At 43.4% G+C, this 17,209-nt stretch overlaps 1 protein-coding gene across 3 annotated transcripts in view; it reads right to left on the bottom strand.

The window, feature by feature from the left end:
• Window positions 1-17,209, bottom strand: part of NME7 (NME/NM23 family member 7) — an 86,614-nt gene that overhangs the window by 4,920 nt on the left and 64,485 nt on the right. For all 3 annotated transcript variants that reach the window (XM_072337615.1, XM_072337624.1, XM_072337630.1), the window contains exon 11: window positions 12,073-12,180. In XM_072337615.1, coding sequence (XP_072193716.1) covers window positions 12,073-12,180 — 108 coding nt within the window. The remainder of the gene's footprint in view (window positions 1-12,072; window positions 12,181-17,209) is intronic.

Below are 17,209 nucleotides of genomic sequence, written 5' to 3'. Positions count from 1 at the left end.
TGTTAAACAGCTCTGGTCCCAACACTGACTCCTGAGGCACATGGCTCTCTGAGCTGTTCACCACACTCTTTGTGCAGCCAACCAACTAATTTCTTATCTACCCCATGGTTCACACATCAGATTCATCTTTCTTCAATTTAGAGACAAGCATGTTGTGCAGCACAGTGTCAAACGCACAAGTTCAGCCAGATGACATGCACCGTCCTTCTGTTTTCCTCACTGTCCCTCCCAGCTCAGGTAGCCCATAGAGACAGAGCAAGGCACTGAAAGAGTACCTTAGCAGTCATGGATCATTCACACTTACCCTTGGGCGGGCAGTTCTGGACAAATAGTATTAGACTGATGAGGAGACACATCAGTAAAAAACATGCTGAGATCATAAATTCAATTCACATCCATCATTCAAAACATGCCAGCAGTTTCAGTCCTTCTTCATCACTGCCAAATCAGAACTGGCAGACAGGAGATAGAAAGCTTTTTTATCCCTGTATTGATTTAGAGCCACCAGCCGTCTCAGTGCCTTTCAAGCAGCCAGACACTCATCAGTACCCTCTCCATGATATCACTGTGAAACTGCACCTTCTTGACTCAGTGAAGGTATCCAGCAACATGATCCAGGGGGATGCTGACCTCAATTTACAGCATCACTAAAAAGTACCACTCTCCCCAAACACTTAAGTCTTATCATTTTTACAGGTTATTTCACCTAGAGGTCACTCGTAGGAAACAAAAATCTTTTTGTTCATTAATTTTGTTTTGAAGATCAGCAGAAACTTGGGAGCCTCTAGTGCACCCCTGGAGGGGCTGAAGGCCAGGTTGGATGGGGCCCTGGGCAGCCTGAGCTGGTGGGTGGCAGCTCTGCCCAGGGTACGCGGTTGGAACTGGGGTGGGCTGTGAGGTCCCTTCCAACCCAACCGTTCTGTGATTCTATGATTTGCTAAAGCCTAAAAAGCTTATCAGCTACACTTCATTCAGCTCTTCTCTAAACTGTTAGGTTAGGTTAACACACTCAAAACATGCAGATTCCTACCATCTTTCCAGGTGAAAGAAGAGGGTCTAAGTCACTGACCATAAAGAATTATTTTCACACATACACCTGAAGAGAATTTAATCCTAGCAAGTTTGTTCAAATTGAAAGTTGCTCACTTCCACCTCTCTCTAAGGCATCAAGCACTATAAAGCCTTATAAACAGCCGTCCCCCCTCCTCTTTATACGCTCCCTTCAAGTACTGGAAGGCCACAATGAGGTCTCCCCAGAGCCATCTCTTCTCCAAGGTAAACAAGCCCAGTTCCCTCAACCATTTCTCACAGGAGAGCTGCTCCAGCCCTCTGATCATCTTAATGGCCCTCCTCTGGACCCACTCTAAGAGCTCCACGTCCTTCCTGTACTGGGGGCCACAGGCCTGGATGCAGTACTGCAGATGGGGCCTCACAAGAGCTGAGTAGAGGGGGACAGTCACCTCCCTCTCCCTGCTGGCCATTCCTCTTCTAATGCAGCCCAGAACACAGTTGTCATTCAGGGCTCCAAGCGAACACTGCTGGCTCACGTCCAGCTTCTCATCCACCAGGTCCCCCAAGTCCTTCCCCACAGGGTTGCTCTCAAGGAGATCTTCCCTCAGTTTGTGTGAATACCTGGGATTGCCCTGACTCATGAGAAGATATGGCAAGAATCACTACAGTACCACAATCAAAATATAGTGAGTTCTGTGCTATTTACTATGTAACAGCACAAGAAAACAAACAAAACCAAAACATGACGGCAAGCACTGCTCTCTCAAGGTCCTGAGGTAACTCACTGAGTCCCCAGGACCACTGCCTCTATGCATCATACACAACACGAGGGACACCTGCCTGCTGTAAAGGTGGGGACTCTTATGAATCACAGAAAGATAGAATCACTCAGGTTGGTAAAGACCTTAAATGTTGAGTCCAACTACAACCTAACCATAGTACCCTAACTCCAACAACCCTCCGCTCAATCATTTCCCTGAGCACCACATCCAAAAGGTTTTCAAAGACATCCAGGGATGATGACTCAACCACTTCCCTGGGCAGCCCATTCCAGTGCTTAACAACCCTTTCTGTAAAGAAGTTCTTCCTGATATCCAACCTAAACTTACCCTACTTTACAGAAGAGACCAACCCCGCTCACTGTAAGCACCTTTCAGGTATTTGAAGGGAGCAGTAAGGTCTCCTCTCAGCCTCCTCTTCCCCAGACTAAACAGCCCTAGATGTGCGTACGACAACCTGAAGCCAGGCAGCTCATGTTCAGCCAAGACACTAGGCCCAGCAACACAGGTGTTGGTGCAAGCTGCAACTCTGAAAAAGCACCTGAGGTTTCTCAGCTGAGTGTGCATGTATCCTCAAAAGCTACAGGCACCAGGGGGGCTTCTTGCCCAATAGCGAGTTATGGCTCTCCAGCCTACTCTGAGAGCATGGCAAGTCACAGTTCTTCTGATTGATGCAAATAGGGTGTAAGTGGTCGCAAAGAGAGAACAAGAATGTGTAAAGGAACAAGTAAATAAGTGAAATAATGACTAAAGGCAGCCACCCATTAAAGCTCTTCCTGAGCAACCCAGATGCTCTGCATTTGGCCAGGAGATCCCCAACAGGCTGCCTCAGGCAGCAGGGCAAATGTTATGATGCAAGGTAGTAACGGAACATCCTGCAAAATAACAATGAAACAGAAACACCAGGCAGTTCACAGGCACCATCATAGCTCCTATGCAGACTGTAGCTCTGTGCTCATAGCACAGCACCCCCCAAAAACAACACCTTCCATGTAATGTCAGTAGATCTCGAAAGCTCCGTTCTCCTCTGAGACAGGTCAGCATTAGGAGGCCAAAAGCTCATTTCAAGTCTCAGCGACCCTCTCTGATTACAGCACTCTTGCCACGGGCTGAGCCCTGAGCTGACCATGCTCCTGTTAAACAACTGAACTGTATACGACAACTGCCACAGGAAGCCCTCAGTTCCCAGATTACAGTCAGATATTCTCAGCACTGTGTCCCTCCCCAACACAAGAGCAACAAATGCCACTCAGATCAACACAGGGAAACTTGCCCACGTAGCCATGTGATACACTTGTAGATAGGTCACTGCCCATCCATATTCCAATGCACTTAAGAATCGAAGAAGAATTTTACTCAGGCTCATGACTTTAAGGAGCCCATGACAACAGCCAATATCTTTACAGGGCTTCACCACCATTTTGCTCATCCTGCTCTGCATTTGCACAGCTGCTAGCACAGGGTCATCACACAAGGCCTGAGCACTCGATATTACCATAACAGAACACAAAACTAATAGGAGCATGGCACTACACTTTGAAGAACTGGTTATTATTAACTGTGCAAGAATTGGTTTATAGAGCTCGATAACTCTTAAGACTGTCCATGTTGCTATAGCGTCTACGCTAGACAGAAAAAACCATGTTCATAGCCTTCTGCCCAGATTAACACAAGTTTGGCTTCATTCCCTACCCTCCATGCTTCACATAAATTTCAACACATACATGCAGATGAATGACTTCAATTCTTTTCCCAGTTACAGCTGGTATACTGTGGTCAATCTCTGAGGAAAAAAAGGGGTTACCCAATACAGAAAGTACAAATACAGCTGATCCTTTGCCTACCTTACCTGTGAGGCAGAGCTGGGAGGTGCAGCTAGATGAGGTCAGGAATAGGAATTCATGTAAAAATAGATTTGCATCACAAAGCCGTGTGCCACAGGAAAAAGCACTGCTATTACGACTAGAAAAGGTGAAGGACTCTGTGCTTAAGAAATCAAAGGAGATTCGGAGCTTCTACGCAACAGTGCCCACTTAATGCTTTTGCTGTATAAGGCAAGTTTTTTTCTATTCTTGCTTTAGTCTGCCAAAAGAGCCATTGAGCTACGGCTTAATTGCTGTTGTTTCAGGCAGAAGAACATGGAGGGGTAGAGGAAACAGGGCCTAGGTTTTGGGGTTCAAAACGCAGGAACAAAGGTAGCAGCTGACTCAAAGCCACAAACTGGGCCTCAGATGAGTTACAAAGAAGCATCATGCCTTCTCTCTACCTTGACCCCCCCCTCCACAAAATGACCTTGCTCAGTGCAACACGGACAGGTGCCAACATTCAAGCACACACAGGTTACCCTTCAGGAGAAGGTGAGACTCAAAGAGCCGCTTGATTGACACTTGCTGGCTGCTCCTCTCTAGCACTCAAAGAGCTCCTGGCAGAATGAGGAGGAACCAGACCTCGCATCTCACCCACAAGAGGAAGCACAAGGGCTGAACTATTTCACTACTCTGTTTAAACAAGACTCTAATTTAGTTTGCCTGTCTGGCCCGCAAACATAATAATTATACAACTGATGTTCAAAATTAGGCTGCAAGTGACCCAATATCATCATTTAAAAAGAAAGAAAACAAAAGATTATTACCAACGTGCTTAAAATCCATCCCTCTATTGCTGTTTTACATTTTCCTTTCTCTACAAATCATGATCTAGTGGGCACGGTGGTGACAGGTAGATGGTTTGACTAGATGATTTCAGATGTCTTTTCTAATTCTTTGATAAGAATAAGCCTATGCAAAAAGCTTACTTAATTCTCTGTACAACTGTATATACAGCCTCAGGAAATGTTTGGAGACAGAATTCCAGTGCTAACATTCTCTGATATGCAAAAACACCACCAAATGAGAAGAAGTTTTCCTACACTCCAGATTCTTTCCAACCTGTTCCTTCAGCTGTTGAATAAAAAGTGTCAAGAAGTTAAAATGGAGAAGCACTTGGAATCATAACAAGCATTACCTGACAGCGCTCGCTATAGAGCAGAGAGACTGAAATTTCAAACCGAGGCCTGAAATTGCAAGTTTTCATCAAAGCAATAGCTAAAAAAAATAGGAACAACAACAATCAAACCTTCCAATTTCTCATTTCTGTTCACTGGAGATGATTAAAAGCACCTTACACTGGATTATGCAGCTCAGTGTGAGCCCCTAATAAAAGGCTTCATTGCAAAACTGCCGTATGACTGAGTGAAACAATGGCTGCTTTATTAATATTTTAAAGGCTCCCGAGGGAAATGCTGTACAGCTGAAATGCCCTCAGTGAAAGGTTCATTGCCATGCTATGCACTTCTGCTGTGTAATGTTTTACAAGCCACGCTACCCTGTGAATGGAGAGTTAGTTCTCAGCTGGTAGAGGCAGCTTGCATAATGCCGGACAAGTTAATCGGTAACAAGCAATGCAGGAGACCTTTGTTCAGAATGTGACACACACGAATTCCACACTAAGCACATTGACGCCTCTGAGAGTTACTCATTGACATGCTGTATTAAACGGCTTGGACTATACCTCGGTGCACCTACAGATGAGTTTAACAGAACTCCATCTCTCTGATGTCTTCTGTCCTAAACTGTTGTGTTACAACCTAAAGGCAGCGATCAGCTCACGGCTGGTACAACAGCATTTCCACCCTGCGGCACGCTCGCACGTAGAGACAGTGGCAGTGAGCAGGAAGGAAAGGAGCAAGCAGAAAAAAGGCAGGTTGGCAGGGAGCAAGAGTGGTCCTGTAACAGGACTCTGTTCTGACGGAAATGGTTATGGGAAGCATTTGTCGTGCCCCTCTGCTGCAAGGTGAGTGCCTCCTCGTCACTCTGAATAGCTCATGAGGTCAGCTTGCTCTTCCCAGACTCCTCGAATAAATGCACAGGGAAAGCAGGAACAAGGCATGCTTCTCATGGCACTGCTTGGAACACCAGACCAAGGTACAGCTGGATTCTAGCAGGTGGAATGCATGCCGCATCATAACCCAAGGGCAGCTCTTAACCCTTCAGAGCATTTAGTTAACGCAGAGCCTAACGAAAGCAATGCTGGTCTGCATCACCCACAGCACTGGTGTGGACTAAGCACAGCTATGAACTGGCCCATCCTGTCATTGCTTATTGCCTGTCATTGCCTCCCACTGTCCTGAGGCTAGATTCAGCCAGCTGAACTTCCTGGTGCCAGAATGTGGGCAAGTCTGTCCTCTAGGTCTCTGCCAGTAGTCTGTGCAGCTGGCTGATACCATGTGTTTGTTTAGAAACAGCCAGCCAGCCTCACTGGCAGGGGAAGAGCTTCCAGCAGTACAGACTACCTGCACAACTGAATTCTAAAGTAATGAGGAAAAACATCACACCATTATGATGTAGAATAATGGAATCATAGGTTGCAAGGGACCTCAAAGCCCACCTGGTTCCAGCCCCTGCCATGGGTAGAGCTGCCACTCACCAGCTCAGGCTGCCCAGGGCCCCATCCAAGCCGACCTTGAATGCCTCCAGGGATGGGGTACCCACAGCTTCTCTATACAACCTATTCAAAAAGAAACCAACCAACCAACCAACCAACAAAATCATCCCTCAAAAGGCAAACAAATCCCATTCTTCTTGATAACAGCAAACCCACCCCCACCCAATAGGTTATTTTCATATCTGTGGAAGCCACAAATAGCTCAGAGGTAAGGGAAAAGGGCAGCAGATGATCCTGGAGGAGGTTCTCACTACTGCCTGTCTGGAAGGCTGCCTGTGACACTGAAAGCTGACCCATCTGCCTCCACAGTCCCCCGAAGGCAGTGCCTGATGGCAACTGACAGCCACACGGAAACACACACACCCTTCAAGAGGAGTCAGTGGAAAGAGCATCCACAGATGCAGGCACAAGGCCAAGAAGAAAGCTGGCACATTCTCCCTAAAAACTGGCTTGACACCTCAGTCCACTCTACTGTTTCATACACAGCCTAGAAGACACATAGTCCCACAGCATATGCTGTGTTATCGTCCACTAGAAGAATCAGTCATCTAATAACATATCTCCCTCAGCAAAAGCAAAGTTATCCCACCCTGAACTCATACACAGAGGGACATAGTTTAGTGGGGAAGTATTGGTGGTAGATGAACAGCTGGACTAGATGATCTTGGAGGTCCTTCCCAACCTCAGTGATTCTGCGATTCTGCTTTGAACCATTTTGTTGCTTATCTCGCTTACGGCAGCATCCTCTACCTATAAATACATATATACACATATGGCTACTAACCATTTTTCAACAATGCAAAGAAGCTGCAGGAGGCTGACCCTGCCCAAACACCACGACATGGGAACATAGGGCTTGTGGGGACAGCTCAGATACGGCAGGTTGCACCTCAGTGGAGAGACCTTTTAGACAGCCCACAGCTGGGGTAACCCATAGTCCCTAGTGTCTGGCTACGGTGCAAATGCCCTTAAGGAACCATTCACAAAAATACCTTGAACTGCATGATATGGGTAAAAATTTACAGGCAGAGCATGACAAAAGCTAGAAATACTGGTTTTGTAATAACAACAGGCTTAGGACAGCAGCTTTTTAATGGCTGCAGATGATGCGGATTCCTGCATAATCTGGAAGGTGTTCTGCCACCTGGAGCTGCAAGGAACTGAGGTGTGTGCACAGCACCACCTCCTGTGGAAAGCTGTACTCACTGTACTTCCAGTGCTGTGAGATTTTCACAGCATGATTGTTTAATTTCCCTTCATTCTCTAAGGGGACACATCAATTGTCAAGTCTGGTAGCCACAACGCGTTCTGGAGTGCTTCAACTAAGCATAGACCAGGAATGACTAATTTCAAGGAACCTTGTTTGTCCACGGAATGTTGATTCATGGGACCTGATGGTTTGCCAACACACCTATCACACCTATTTCAACAGCACTTCTACCAGAAATGTTTCTCAGGTCCAAGATGGTGAGCTGAGCCAGAGCAATCTTTCACTGCATGCACACGAATGAAACAGATGCAAAACCGTCTCTGGTGTGTTGGCTGAGATTCAGAAGAAAATGTGAATCCAGGTGAGCACTGCAACTGTCCGACTGGTTGAAACAGTGCCTGCTTTTTAAAACAGAAAAAAACCTGCCAAGATGTAGACAAGCACCTGCTTTTCATATGGGAAACAAATGGCAAACGCCTGCTCTGAATAAATATTCTAAGCAACATTATCAACTGACCTGAAAAATAAAATAAAAAACCCTGAGGTTTTAGCCATTACCTGTGAAACTCCAACATTTCAGATACACTCCACATCTAACTGCATTATTTCCTTACTTCCTGCTTTGTCTCCTCTCCCCATTCAAATGGAAGATTGATGGGAGAGCTGTGACAACGAACTGTTCTGAGCTATTTGTGTCTATATGTTGTCACTTGTGACAATACATTTTGTACTGATACAAGGACACACAACTACAAGAAATCAATAAAAAAGAGCCCGGCCCAGTAAGTCAAAGTGCTCTTCTAAGAGGCTTCAGGGCTCACTCCTCCTGTATCAGCATACTAATAAAAACATTAGCTGCTAGAGCTTTACAACTGAAAATACACTTTTTTCCACACAGCCAGTTATATTTCAGACTCACTGCATCACCCCTCATCTGCGGAGCCCAAGTGAGTTATTCATTAACTCTCTGATACGTTTCAGCCACTGCCCAAAAAGTGAAGTAGATCGTAGAACAAAGACAGGACTTAAGGGTCAAATGAGTGGGAGCAAGCGCTGCTGTTTGGTTTTCAGGGTTTGGCTTGTTTGTTTGTTTTCTAGATTAAAAAGTGAATGTTCCTTTTTCCAGGTCTGTGGAAAAGAGGACCAACACAAAACACTGGAAAACTACTGCACTACATGAATGAAATATATTGCTCAAAAGCTAAGTGTGTAAGCTGACCCTTACTTAGTTAATCAGCCCTTGTTCCTGAGAGTGTTGTTCCCTTTCCTCCCCCCATATATGTCTTTCTTGATCATGATCTTGGGGAGAAAGTTCACTGCCTTCCCTTTCTGCTGACCTCTGAGTATGCAAACTACCAAAGACATTGAGAACCTGACTATTAACATCAGAAAGCATCTTCAATTACCTATCTCATCTCTCTGAAGAGTTAAAGACATTGCTCCATTTATGGACAATGGGCCAGCAGTTGTCACTGTAAGCACTTTTAAAATCTCTGCTAGATCTTCAGCCATGGGTGATGAAAACTGCACAGGGTGGTGGGAAAATATTAAAGTATGCAGCATCTGGCACTGAGGATACCTGAGTCCTTAAGAAAGCACTGGCATGTTCCCTTCTACACAGGAACACATCTTTATTGTGCTTTGATAAATATTACGCATTTAAGGTACACAGTGGGATAGCGAGTTAACCAGATATCTTCCCTTCCCATACCCATTTTGTTCTGAAAGATCAGAAGTTCCCAGAAAAATTAACATACACACATCAACCTCTTCACCTTCCCAGCGACAAAGTGGCAAGAGCAGCAGTCCCTTTGGCCACTTTGCCTCCAAGCTCTTATGGGCAATGTGGATCCTGAACATGTATGCACAGAACACATGACCACAATGGAGTGTGGAGTGTGGCAAGGACCCCCAAAACACTGCATTAACATTGGCAGTGTAAGTACTTCATATGCTGGTCAGATCTCTTTAGAGACCCACTGGGCTTACTGCAAGCTCAGGGATACTGAAAAATCCACTGTGCAAGCCCTTCAGCCTGTAAGGAGAGGCAGTACTGGAAATGGAAGCATCTGGAAAACGGTGATTCAGCCATAAAACATGGTCAAGGCTGCACAGAAGCTCTGAATCAAAGGTAGCAAACACCGTTATTCACTGTCTGTAAGACTGACTCTGTCCGCTTTTGGGGCTGCAACAGTTGGCTAAGGCCCATCTCTCTGGTTAACCAAGAGCATCCTCTTTCCAAAATACTTATTGGGTTTAGGGGTGGTGCAAAACCTGACAGGATTCAGAAGAGAAATGAAGCCATTTCCTGTTCTCCAAATTAAAACAGAACACAGAAGGTGTATGTGGCAGGAAATAAAGAAAAACGAGGAAAAAAAAACATCTTAACATCATTATTTGCAATAATGATTCTCCAATTTGCTTTCTAAAACTAGTTACACGTATTTCTGTCTTCTCCAAAGTGGAATGCTAAGTCAGAACATCTACATACAGAACGTGAGGGCCAAATAGTTCCATGCCAAAATTTGACAAGGGGTTTGGTTGAACTCATAAAATCAGCACCAGAGTTAAAAATGAAACTTTGAAGTTCCTAGCTCTCGTGCCTGACTTCAGGGTGCCAAACTTATCCTTTTGAACAGCAAAAGGGAGCGCAATAATTGCTTTTAGTCTGGGGTTTTGAGCTACACTGGATGATACCTGTAATAGAGTAGTGACCAGGAACAAATAAAACAGTGCCACCTGAAGAAATGAACAAGATTGCTAGTGAATATATGCTTTCCTTTGGGGTTTTTAAAAGGATTGTTCATCTCTGTACTGTAAACCTAGCAGGTCAGATCTCTTTCTGAAATTTCAGTCAGCAAAGTTACAGCAGTGCATTACTCCCATCTTCCTACAAGGATACCATTAAGCTTTTATCAGAACAGCAGTATTAACATCTCAGCAACAGTAACACCTTTATCCAGTACACAGACATAACAAGTGCACACAAACTACACTGAAAGAAGCAAATCCCACTGCTGCATTTGGACAGGGAGCCAACACAGAAGGCCATTCTCCTCTACAAGTGCTTTATCTACCCCTGAGCTCTCCCGATCTGAAACTAATTGCTGTGTTCAATTCACTGTATTAAAATATTCAGTTATTCATTACAGAATTAAAACGTACTCCACCGTTCACTGAAAACAGCGTATTTCCTATAAATGTTAGCCTGGCACAGTGCCTTTGGCTGAAGTTTTCTTCTGTGGCTGTCCTGCACGCCACAGCGTCACTTTGCCCAGGACATACAGCACTATTAGAGTTAGTGGGGATGGGCAAGGGGAAGGACTGGCTTCTGCTTGCCAAGCGAGGCCTCTGCGACTGATTTTAAGTACAGAAGAGCTTATAGAGGAAGTTTCTCCTAAGGATCACCTCAGAGCGCACTGGATCATTTATTTTTCATCATTTGTGACAAGCTTAAATAAATCCAAATGCTTACCAGCATTTTCAGGAACCTCTATTTCTTACAAAACGTGGATCTGAGGAAACTCCACAAGGTACAGTTCTGACAGTAAAAGGCTTCCAATAATGCTCATTTGTCAATCAAAACTAGGCATTCACTCAACTGATGTCTTTTACAACTGCTGCTTTAACCTGGACTATACAGAAGAAACTAGAAATGTGAAGAACCACATTCTGTATTCAATTATGCCTGTGTTCACTGTAAACTCAATTTAAACCAGCAGCAAAATGGAGTATAGTTGCTTTGCACCACCAAGCAGCACGCAGGAGACTGACAGTGAATATGAAAGAGAGAATTCTGCTGAAGTGCAAAAATACTGTATCAATGTTGGTGAGGTTCTCTTTCCTCCTGTGGATTATGTCTTTTTTTTCTGCTGGCATTTAAAAGAAATAACTGATAAATCTTAAGCACGTGGTGACAAATACCTGTTTGCTTGTTTAAATCCAAATCTAAAGCTGCCAACTTCCAGTGGCAGCTTGGAGATGGTTTAAAAAGCTGCGACTTTGTTGATGTTGGCTTCAGTTCTCAATTAACACTATGCTATTTTTTTTTTTAAAGTTAGATGCAGTTTCCTGTCAAACAGCACTTTAACCCACACATCTAATTTTACCTCATTGATGGTAAATCATGATGCAGTTAGCTGTTCTGCCTCCCTCAGTGAAAACACTTTTGGCCATGTAAAATTAACTAAGCTAGGAAAACTTGCTGCTTCATCACGTTTCTATAGTCTGACAGTGAACCACTCATAAATGCTTGTAGAAAGTACGGCAGAAGCTCTGCACACACTAGAAAAACACGCACTGATGAAAAGATTCATCCAAAATACACTGACACACTACTTCAACATCTCTTGTCCAGACCTCATCCTTGGGGCACGGCATTAGGTGACTGAGTTTGTTCTGCCTTTGTAAACTCCTTTAATTTATTTTCTTCCATTTTGTTAGACTTAATGAAAGCAGACGAAGCCTGCTCAGATAATAATGGTCAGTAACTATAAAACACAGGAAATTCCATATGACATGCATAATTATGTCAATTTCATCTTACATTTCCTATGATATAAAAGCATATGTTTACCTAGCAAGTCTTACCTCCAGAAGCCCATCTTCTGGTAGATCTGTGCAGTGGACAGCATTCTGAATCTTGTTCTTCCCAAAGATAGCACGCAGAGTTCCAGGTCGGAGATGACGAGCTATTTCCTATTAAACACAAGAAAATCAAAAGACCTTGTGAACTACGTGGAGCTGTAGAATCTTATAATGCAAAACATTACTGTGATATACTAGCACATGTGGTGCACCACAAAAGAAAACAAGGAGGGTAATTTCAGCTTGAACCACACAGAAACAAATGCTGATAAGTCAAGATAAAAATTTATGAAAACTGTCCACTTGAAACAGAGCCAGCTGAGCCAGGTTAGTTGGAATGGAGGATTCTCCACATTACGGATACTCCTTCCTAGCATTTGTAATATTTCAGTTAGCTTGTGTTAACAACTTTACAGCTTCCAAGCACCGAATGTGCTAGTACTTAGTGAGCAGACACCACCAGCAGAGCCTGTAGACTGCCTCCACAATGTACTCTCTTCCTCAGAACCTGATATTGGGGACAATGAACTACTGAGCAGCTCTTCAGCCATCCAATGCTGCTGTGCATCTGTGACCACCACCAGTATGGTTTCCAACTAAGGAAAGATGTTGTCTTTGGTTTGATCCTTCTTGGTATCACCCCAGACTCTTTACATCTCTGTGTTCTCACTGTTCTTTGTATTTGACATTTCATCCCTCTTTCTTTATCTATAATACCAAACTTCTTCTTGGCCTTCAAGAGTACATTTGATTATTATAGCAGATACCGCTCAGATCTTGAGACAACAATCCTCTTCCCATCTCTGCTATGGTGATTTTCTCACCTTGTACCTCACAGGACAGCCTCTGTTGGCTTTTACCCCCACTATACTCCTTCTTTCAAGGCATACTGCAACCCTGCCACCCTTCTCTGCTTTATCACCTTGCAGACTTAACTTTTGACCATTTTCCTATTCCAACCATGCCAAACCTTGCTGATCTGTCCTCCCAGCATATTAAAATGTGATCACTTTGAAAGTGGATAGCATAGTTTTACTGTGCCCCTCCTAGGTGTTTGCTTTGCTGTCACAGCTGATTATTCCTGACCCCACAGCCAAATCACCAGACTGGGTTGTCCAAGCATTCCTTAACTTTTTGTGTCAAGGTGGTTCAAAGCAACCTGAGTAATCATTCCTGGCTGACCTGGAGATTTATGCACAGGTACAGATGAGAACCACCTGCTTGATGCATACTTTCTTCTGGGAAGGCAGAACTCAGAAGAACGTATCTGCCAGCACTCTTCAGCCACTTTTCCAGCTTCTTTCATTTGCTACATCTCATCACAAAACTAAAACAACTGGACTTTCAGGGCAACATTTTCTTTTAGCTCAGCAAGCCTTAGCTATTTTCCTGTAATAGTAATTAATAACTGTAATAATGTATTACCCAATAAATCTAGCTCCATTTACAATGCTGATCTGCTATAGACCTATAAGATAAACTTCTTTAACATGCGAAGTACATCTAACATGGTAAGTTTCAGTTCTCCACTGCTACTACATATACATTACTGATTGTTCAACATCTTTAAGTACAGATGCTGGGGATATTTCAGTAAGATACTCTCAACATCAAGCAATTTTTTCTTTAAAGGTTCAGAGTTTGATAGCAAAAACAAACAAACAAACAAAATGAACAAAAAGCCTCCTTATGCTCCTCACTAAAGCCCTGTTATGAGAAATGGAAGTCACATACCGATTAACTATAGCTATGTAACACTTAATCACTTCCTTAAAACAACACTGCTGATTCCAGTAAGAACTAACATGTCAGAAAGCTGGCAATAGGCTTGGGAATATCAGAAAAAAATAGTTGAAGCCAAGGAACCTTTGGAAATACTTTAGTAAAAGATAGCTTAGATCTCAAAAGCTAAACAGAACATGAAACACCTAACTTTATCTCCTATCTATCAAACTCCTTGGCTGAAACTATTCCCTCCTCCCACAGATCCAAAAATGATGCTTCTTAAGAAACTTTCCCAAGTTTTTCCTCCTTCCTCACAAGACTCATTTCTGCTTCCTCCCCCCTAGCTCCTCCTTTAAAAGCAGCAATGGCCATTTCATTTACCATCTGCCCTTAGCTATCATTTCTTCTTCACACCAGAAGACTTTGCTTTCGTTCTTCACTTGGACTCAGCTTGCTCTCAGTAGGGCTGCTAAAGGTTCCCGCTTTTGCAGTACATGACCTCCTCTTCTTCCTCCAGTTTTCCTACATGGAATATGACACCTTCTCCTGCCTCCTTGAAATTCATGAAGCTTCCTGCACAAACAGGGACTGATTCTGTTCTGTCTGCCTTTGGTTTAGATTAGAAGGAGACAAAGGCAGGTGCTGCAGCTCCTTACATTGTTAGCACTTGATTAATAAGGAACTAAACAAACCTTTCCGGCCATCAGTTAATAAGCAGAACAAGAGGTAGGACCTTCTCCATTTACAATTACATAGCCAGAAGAAAAAAACAAGAATCGATTCTGAAGTGTTATTAATCCATCTCTTACAACACCACTGAGAAACCTCCATGGAACAAAGTAACAGCAAAGGATAGGGATATGAACAGCTGTATAAGGCCCATATGCAGGTTTTTGTGTGTATGTAGAGTTGGAAATCTTGGGAATGTTTCAGAGAGGTGGGAAGAAAGTTCCTTACAGAATTTAGTCCTCATAGCACATCTTAATATACACTCTTCGGCTCTATGACAGGATGCTTGCTGAGCACTTTATTTATAGTGCTTTATATGCAACAAGGGAGAGACACAAATATAATAGTTGTGGGTTTTGGTTTTTTTTTCTTTTAACCATTTTTTATAAGCTTGCTGCTGAGCCTAGTTTTAGGAATATATTTTGCACTGTCACTTTCAAAAACTTCCTTAAAGGAGCTAAGGCAATGGCTTCAAGTCGTGCCAACGGAAGTTTGGACTGGATGTCAGAAAGAATTTCTTTGTGGAGAGGGTGGTCAGGCATTGGAACAGGCTGCTTAGGGAAGTGGTGGAGTCACCATCTGTGGAGGTATTTGAGATGTGTGGATGTGGTGCTTAGGGATATGGTTTAGCAGTAGATTTGTAGTATTAGGTGAATGGTTAGACTTAGCAATCTTCAAAGTCTTTTCTAACCTAAATGATGTTATGATTGTGTGAAAGTAGGATGATGGAGAGGTTAAGAGCAACTACATCTGTTCTACCATATGCCTAAGAGAGGAAGAACATGTGTGTGCAGGAACTTCATGCATGTGTGCAAATGAGAATGCTACAAACTCACTTCTCCCATGAAAATTATACCATGTCTGCAGCAAACCAATCCATGCTAGGCTCTATCCTCTTGGATCTCATGCAGCAGGTTATTTCATCACACTTTACAGACTGGGCTTTGATCTATAGCCAGTCCTTGGAAGAGCCTTATCCTCTTACACAAGCTACAGACACCTGTATTTCATGTTTCTGTCTAACTTTGCCCTATGAAAATACTGCTTGTATGGAAAACTTAGAACGTGCTAAAATCTATTCCTATATAAGTGGAAGGAAAAAAAATCACCAGTGATATTGGTAGAGTGATATGTCAAAAGCAGACTGAAAAATCATAAACATTCTTCATGAGCAAAGCTCGTGAACCACATTTCCTTCAAACAACTGATTTTTCATGTGCTGGACAGGAAGTTATTATTTGGAATGTTAAAGTATATTCCAGCCAGAACTTCAGATTTCAAGTGAATTGGCCAGATTGTTTTTTAAAGCATCTGCTTTATTTGGGTGTCTGGAAGGGCAGAAAGGTCACTGTTCTTAAACATTTCTGCATGCTTTACAGTTGTTTAAATAGCATTCAAGCTAAAACCAAAGCTGCAGCCACTGGCTCTGTGTAGCAACCCTTTCCTCCTTCCTCACCAGGAAACCACACAAACTTCAAATGTACCAAAAGCACACACAGGAACTTTTATAGCCTAGAACTGTGTTCCACTTAAACATCAATTGGAACAAAGCAACCTTGACAATCTGTTGCTAGTTCTCTTGAGTGAAGCGAAATAAGAGAGCTCATGATCCTTCCCTCACCTACTACCGCGTGCCACCGGAACAGGCTCATTCTCTTAGGTTTGCTTTCAGGACAGCAGCTTTTAGAGGACTTCTTGTGCTGCAAGAAACCCTGCAGAATCCCCTCTAAGCCTCAGCAAAGCATCCTGCTTGCCTCCTTCTGAGCCCTAGCTATACTTTGTCTCCTTGCTCTTCTCAGCATTCCTCATTCATCACTCTTTCTAAAGGCTTTATGATGACCTGGTCTCCCAGTCCATACTCAGGAAGCTTCCTTCTTCTCTCCTTCTCCATGCTCAGCCACTGTTATGAAAGAGATGGCCTGTGAGGGAGCCATATGATTCACGAGGCAGGAGCCAGAGCCAGGCAATAAAACAGGTGCTTTTCTCCTCCTGCTGACCAGCTATGCCTTTTTTCAAGAGAACAGAACTCACATTAACAAGGAATAAAGTAAATTTCAGTACTTGCAGTGGAATTTGATCTAACTTTAGTCATCTGAAAGCTGATGGCAATTGAGTTTCCTCTGTACTGAGTGAAGGGTGATAAGCCCCTTCAGAAAGATTCCTTCACAGCACAATTTGCAAGGCAGGTAGGATAACTGCCTTCTCTTCCCATCAATACAGCTTTTCAGTGGGCTTTCATCTGGGAGATTTTAGCACCAGTCACATAGTGCAGGATGCAGCAGGGAGCTGCACAGAACAGTCACTCTGACACAAAAATAAAAAAGCTGCACAGCCTCTGCTATGCAAAATGTAATGCTAGACCAGCATTTCTTGTAATGGCTATTCAAGTGAAGAAACACCAGAATAATACTGTTACAGTGGGAGCAACTTCAATCAATCAGTCTGATACATCCTTCTCAGAAGCTCTCATTCAATGGCAAAGGCTATGCTGTCAAAATCACATCTGTGATGACCTTAAGCATGGTATCACAAGAGCTAGCTTGCCTCAGCTTGATTTGTATGCTTTCTTTGAAATCCATACTTCCTCCAAACTCAAGCCAACCATTTTGACAGGGGTGTTTTCCTCATCACCACTTCAACTCCGACCTGGCTGACATTCCCCAGTTTTATACAATGAATCACCTTA

The sequence above is a fragment of the Excalfactoria chinensis genome, chromosome 1 (assembly GCF_039878825.1).
Source record: "Excalfactoria chinensis isolate bCotChi1 chromosome 1, bCotChi1.hap2, whole genome shotgun sequence".
Classification (NCBI taxonomy): Eukaryota; Metazoa; Chordata; class Aves; order Galliformes; family Phasianidae; genus Excalfactoria; species Excalfactoria chinensis.
Note: the sequence above shows the minus strand (reverse complement) of the source record. Positions and strands in the feature narration are given on the sequence as shown.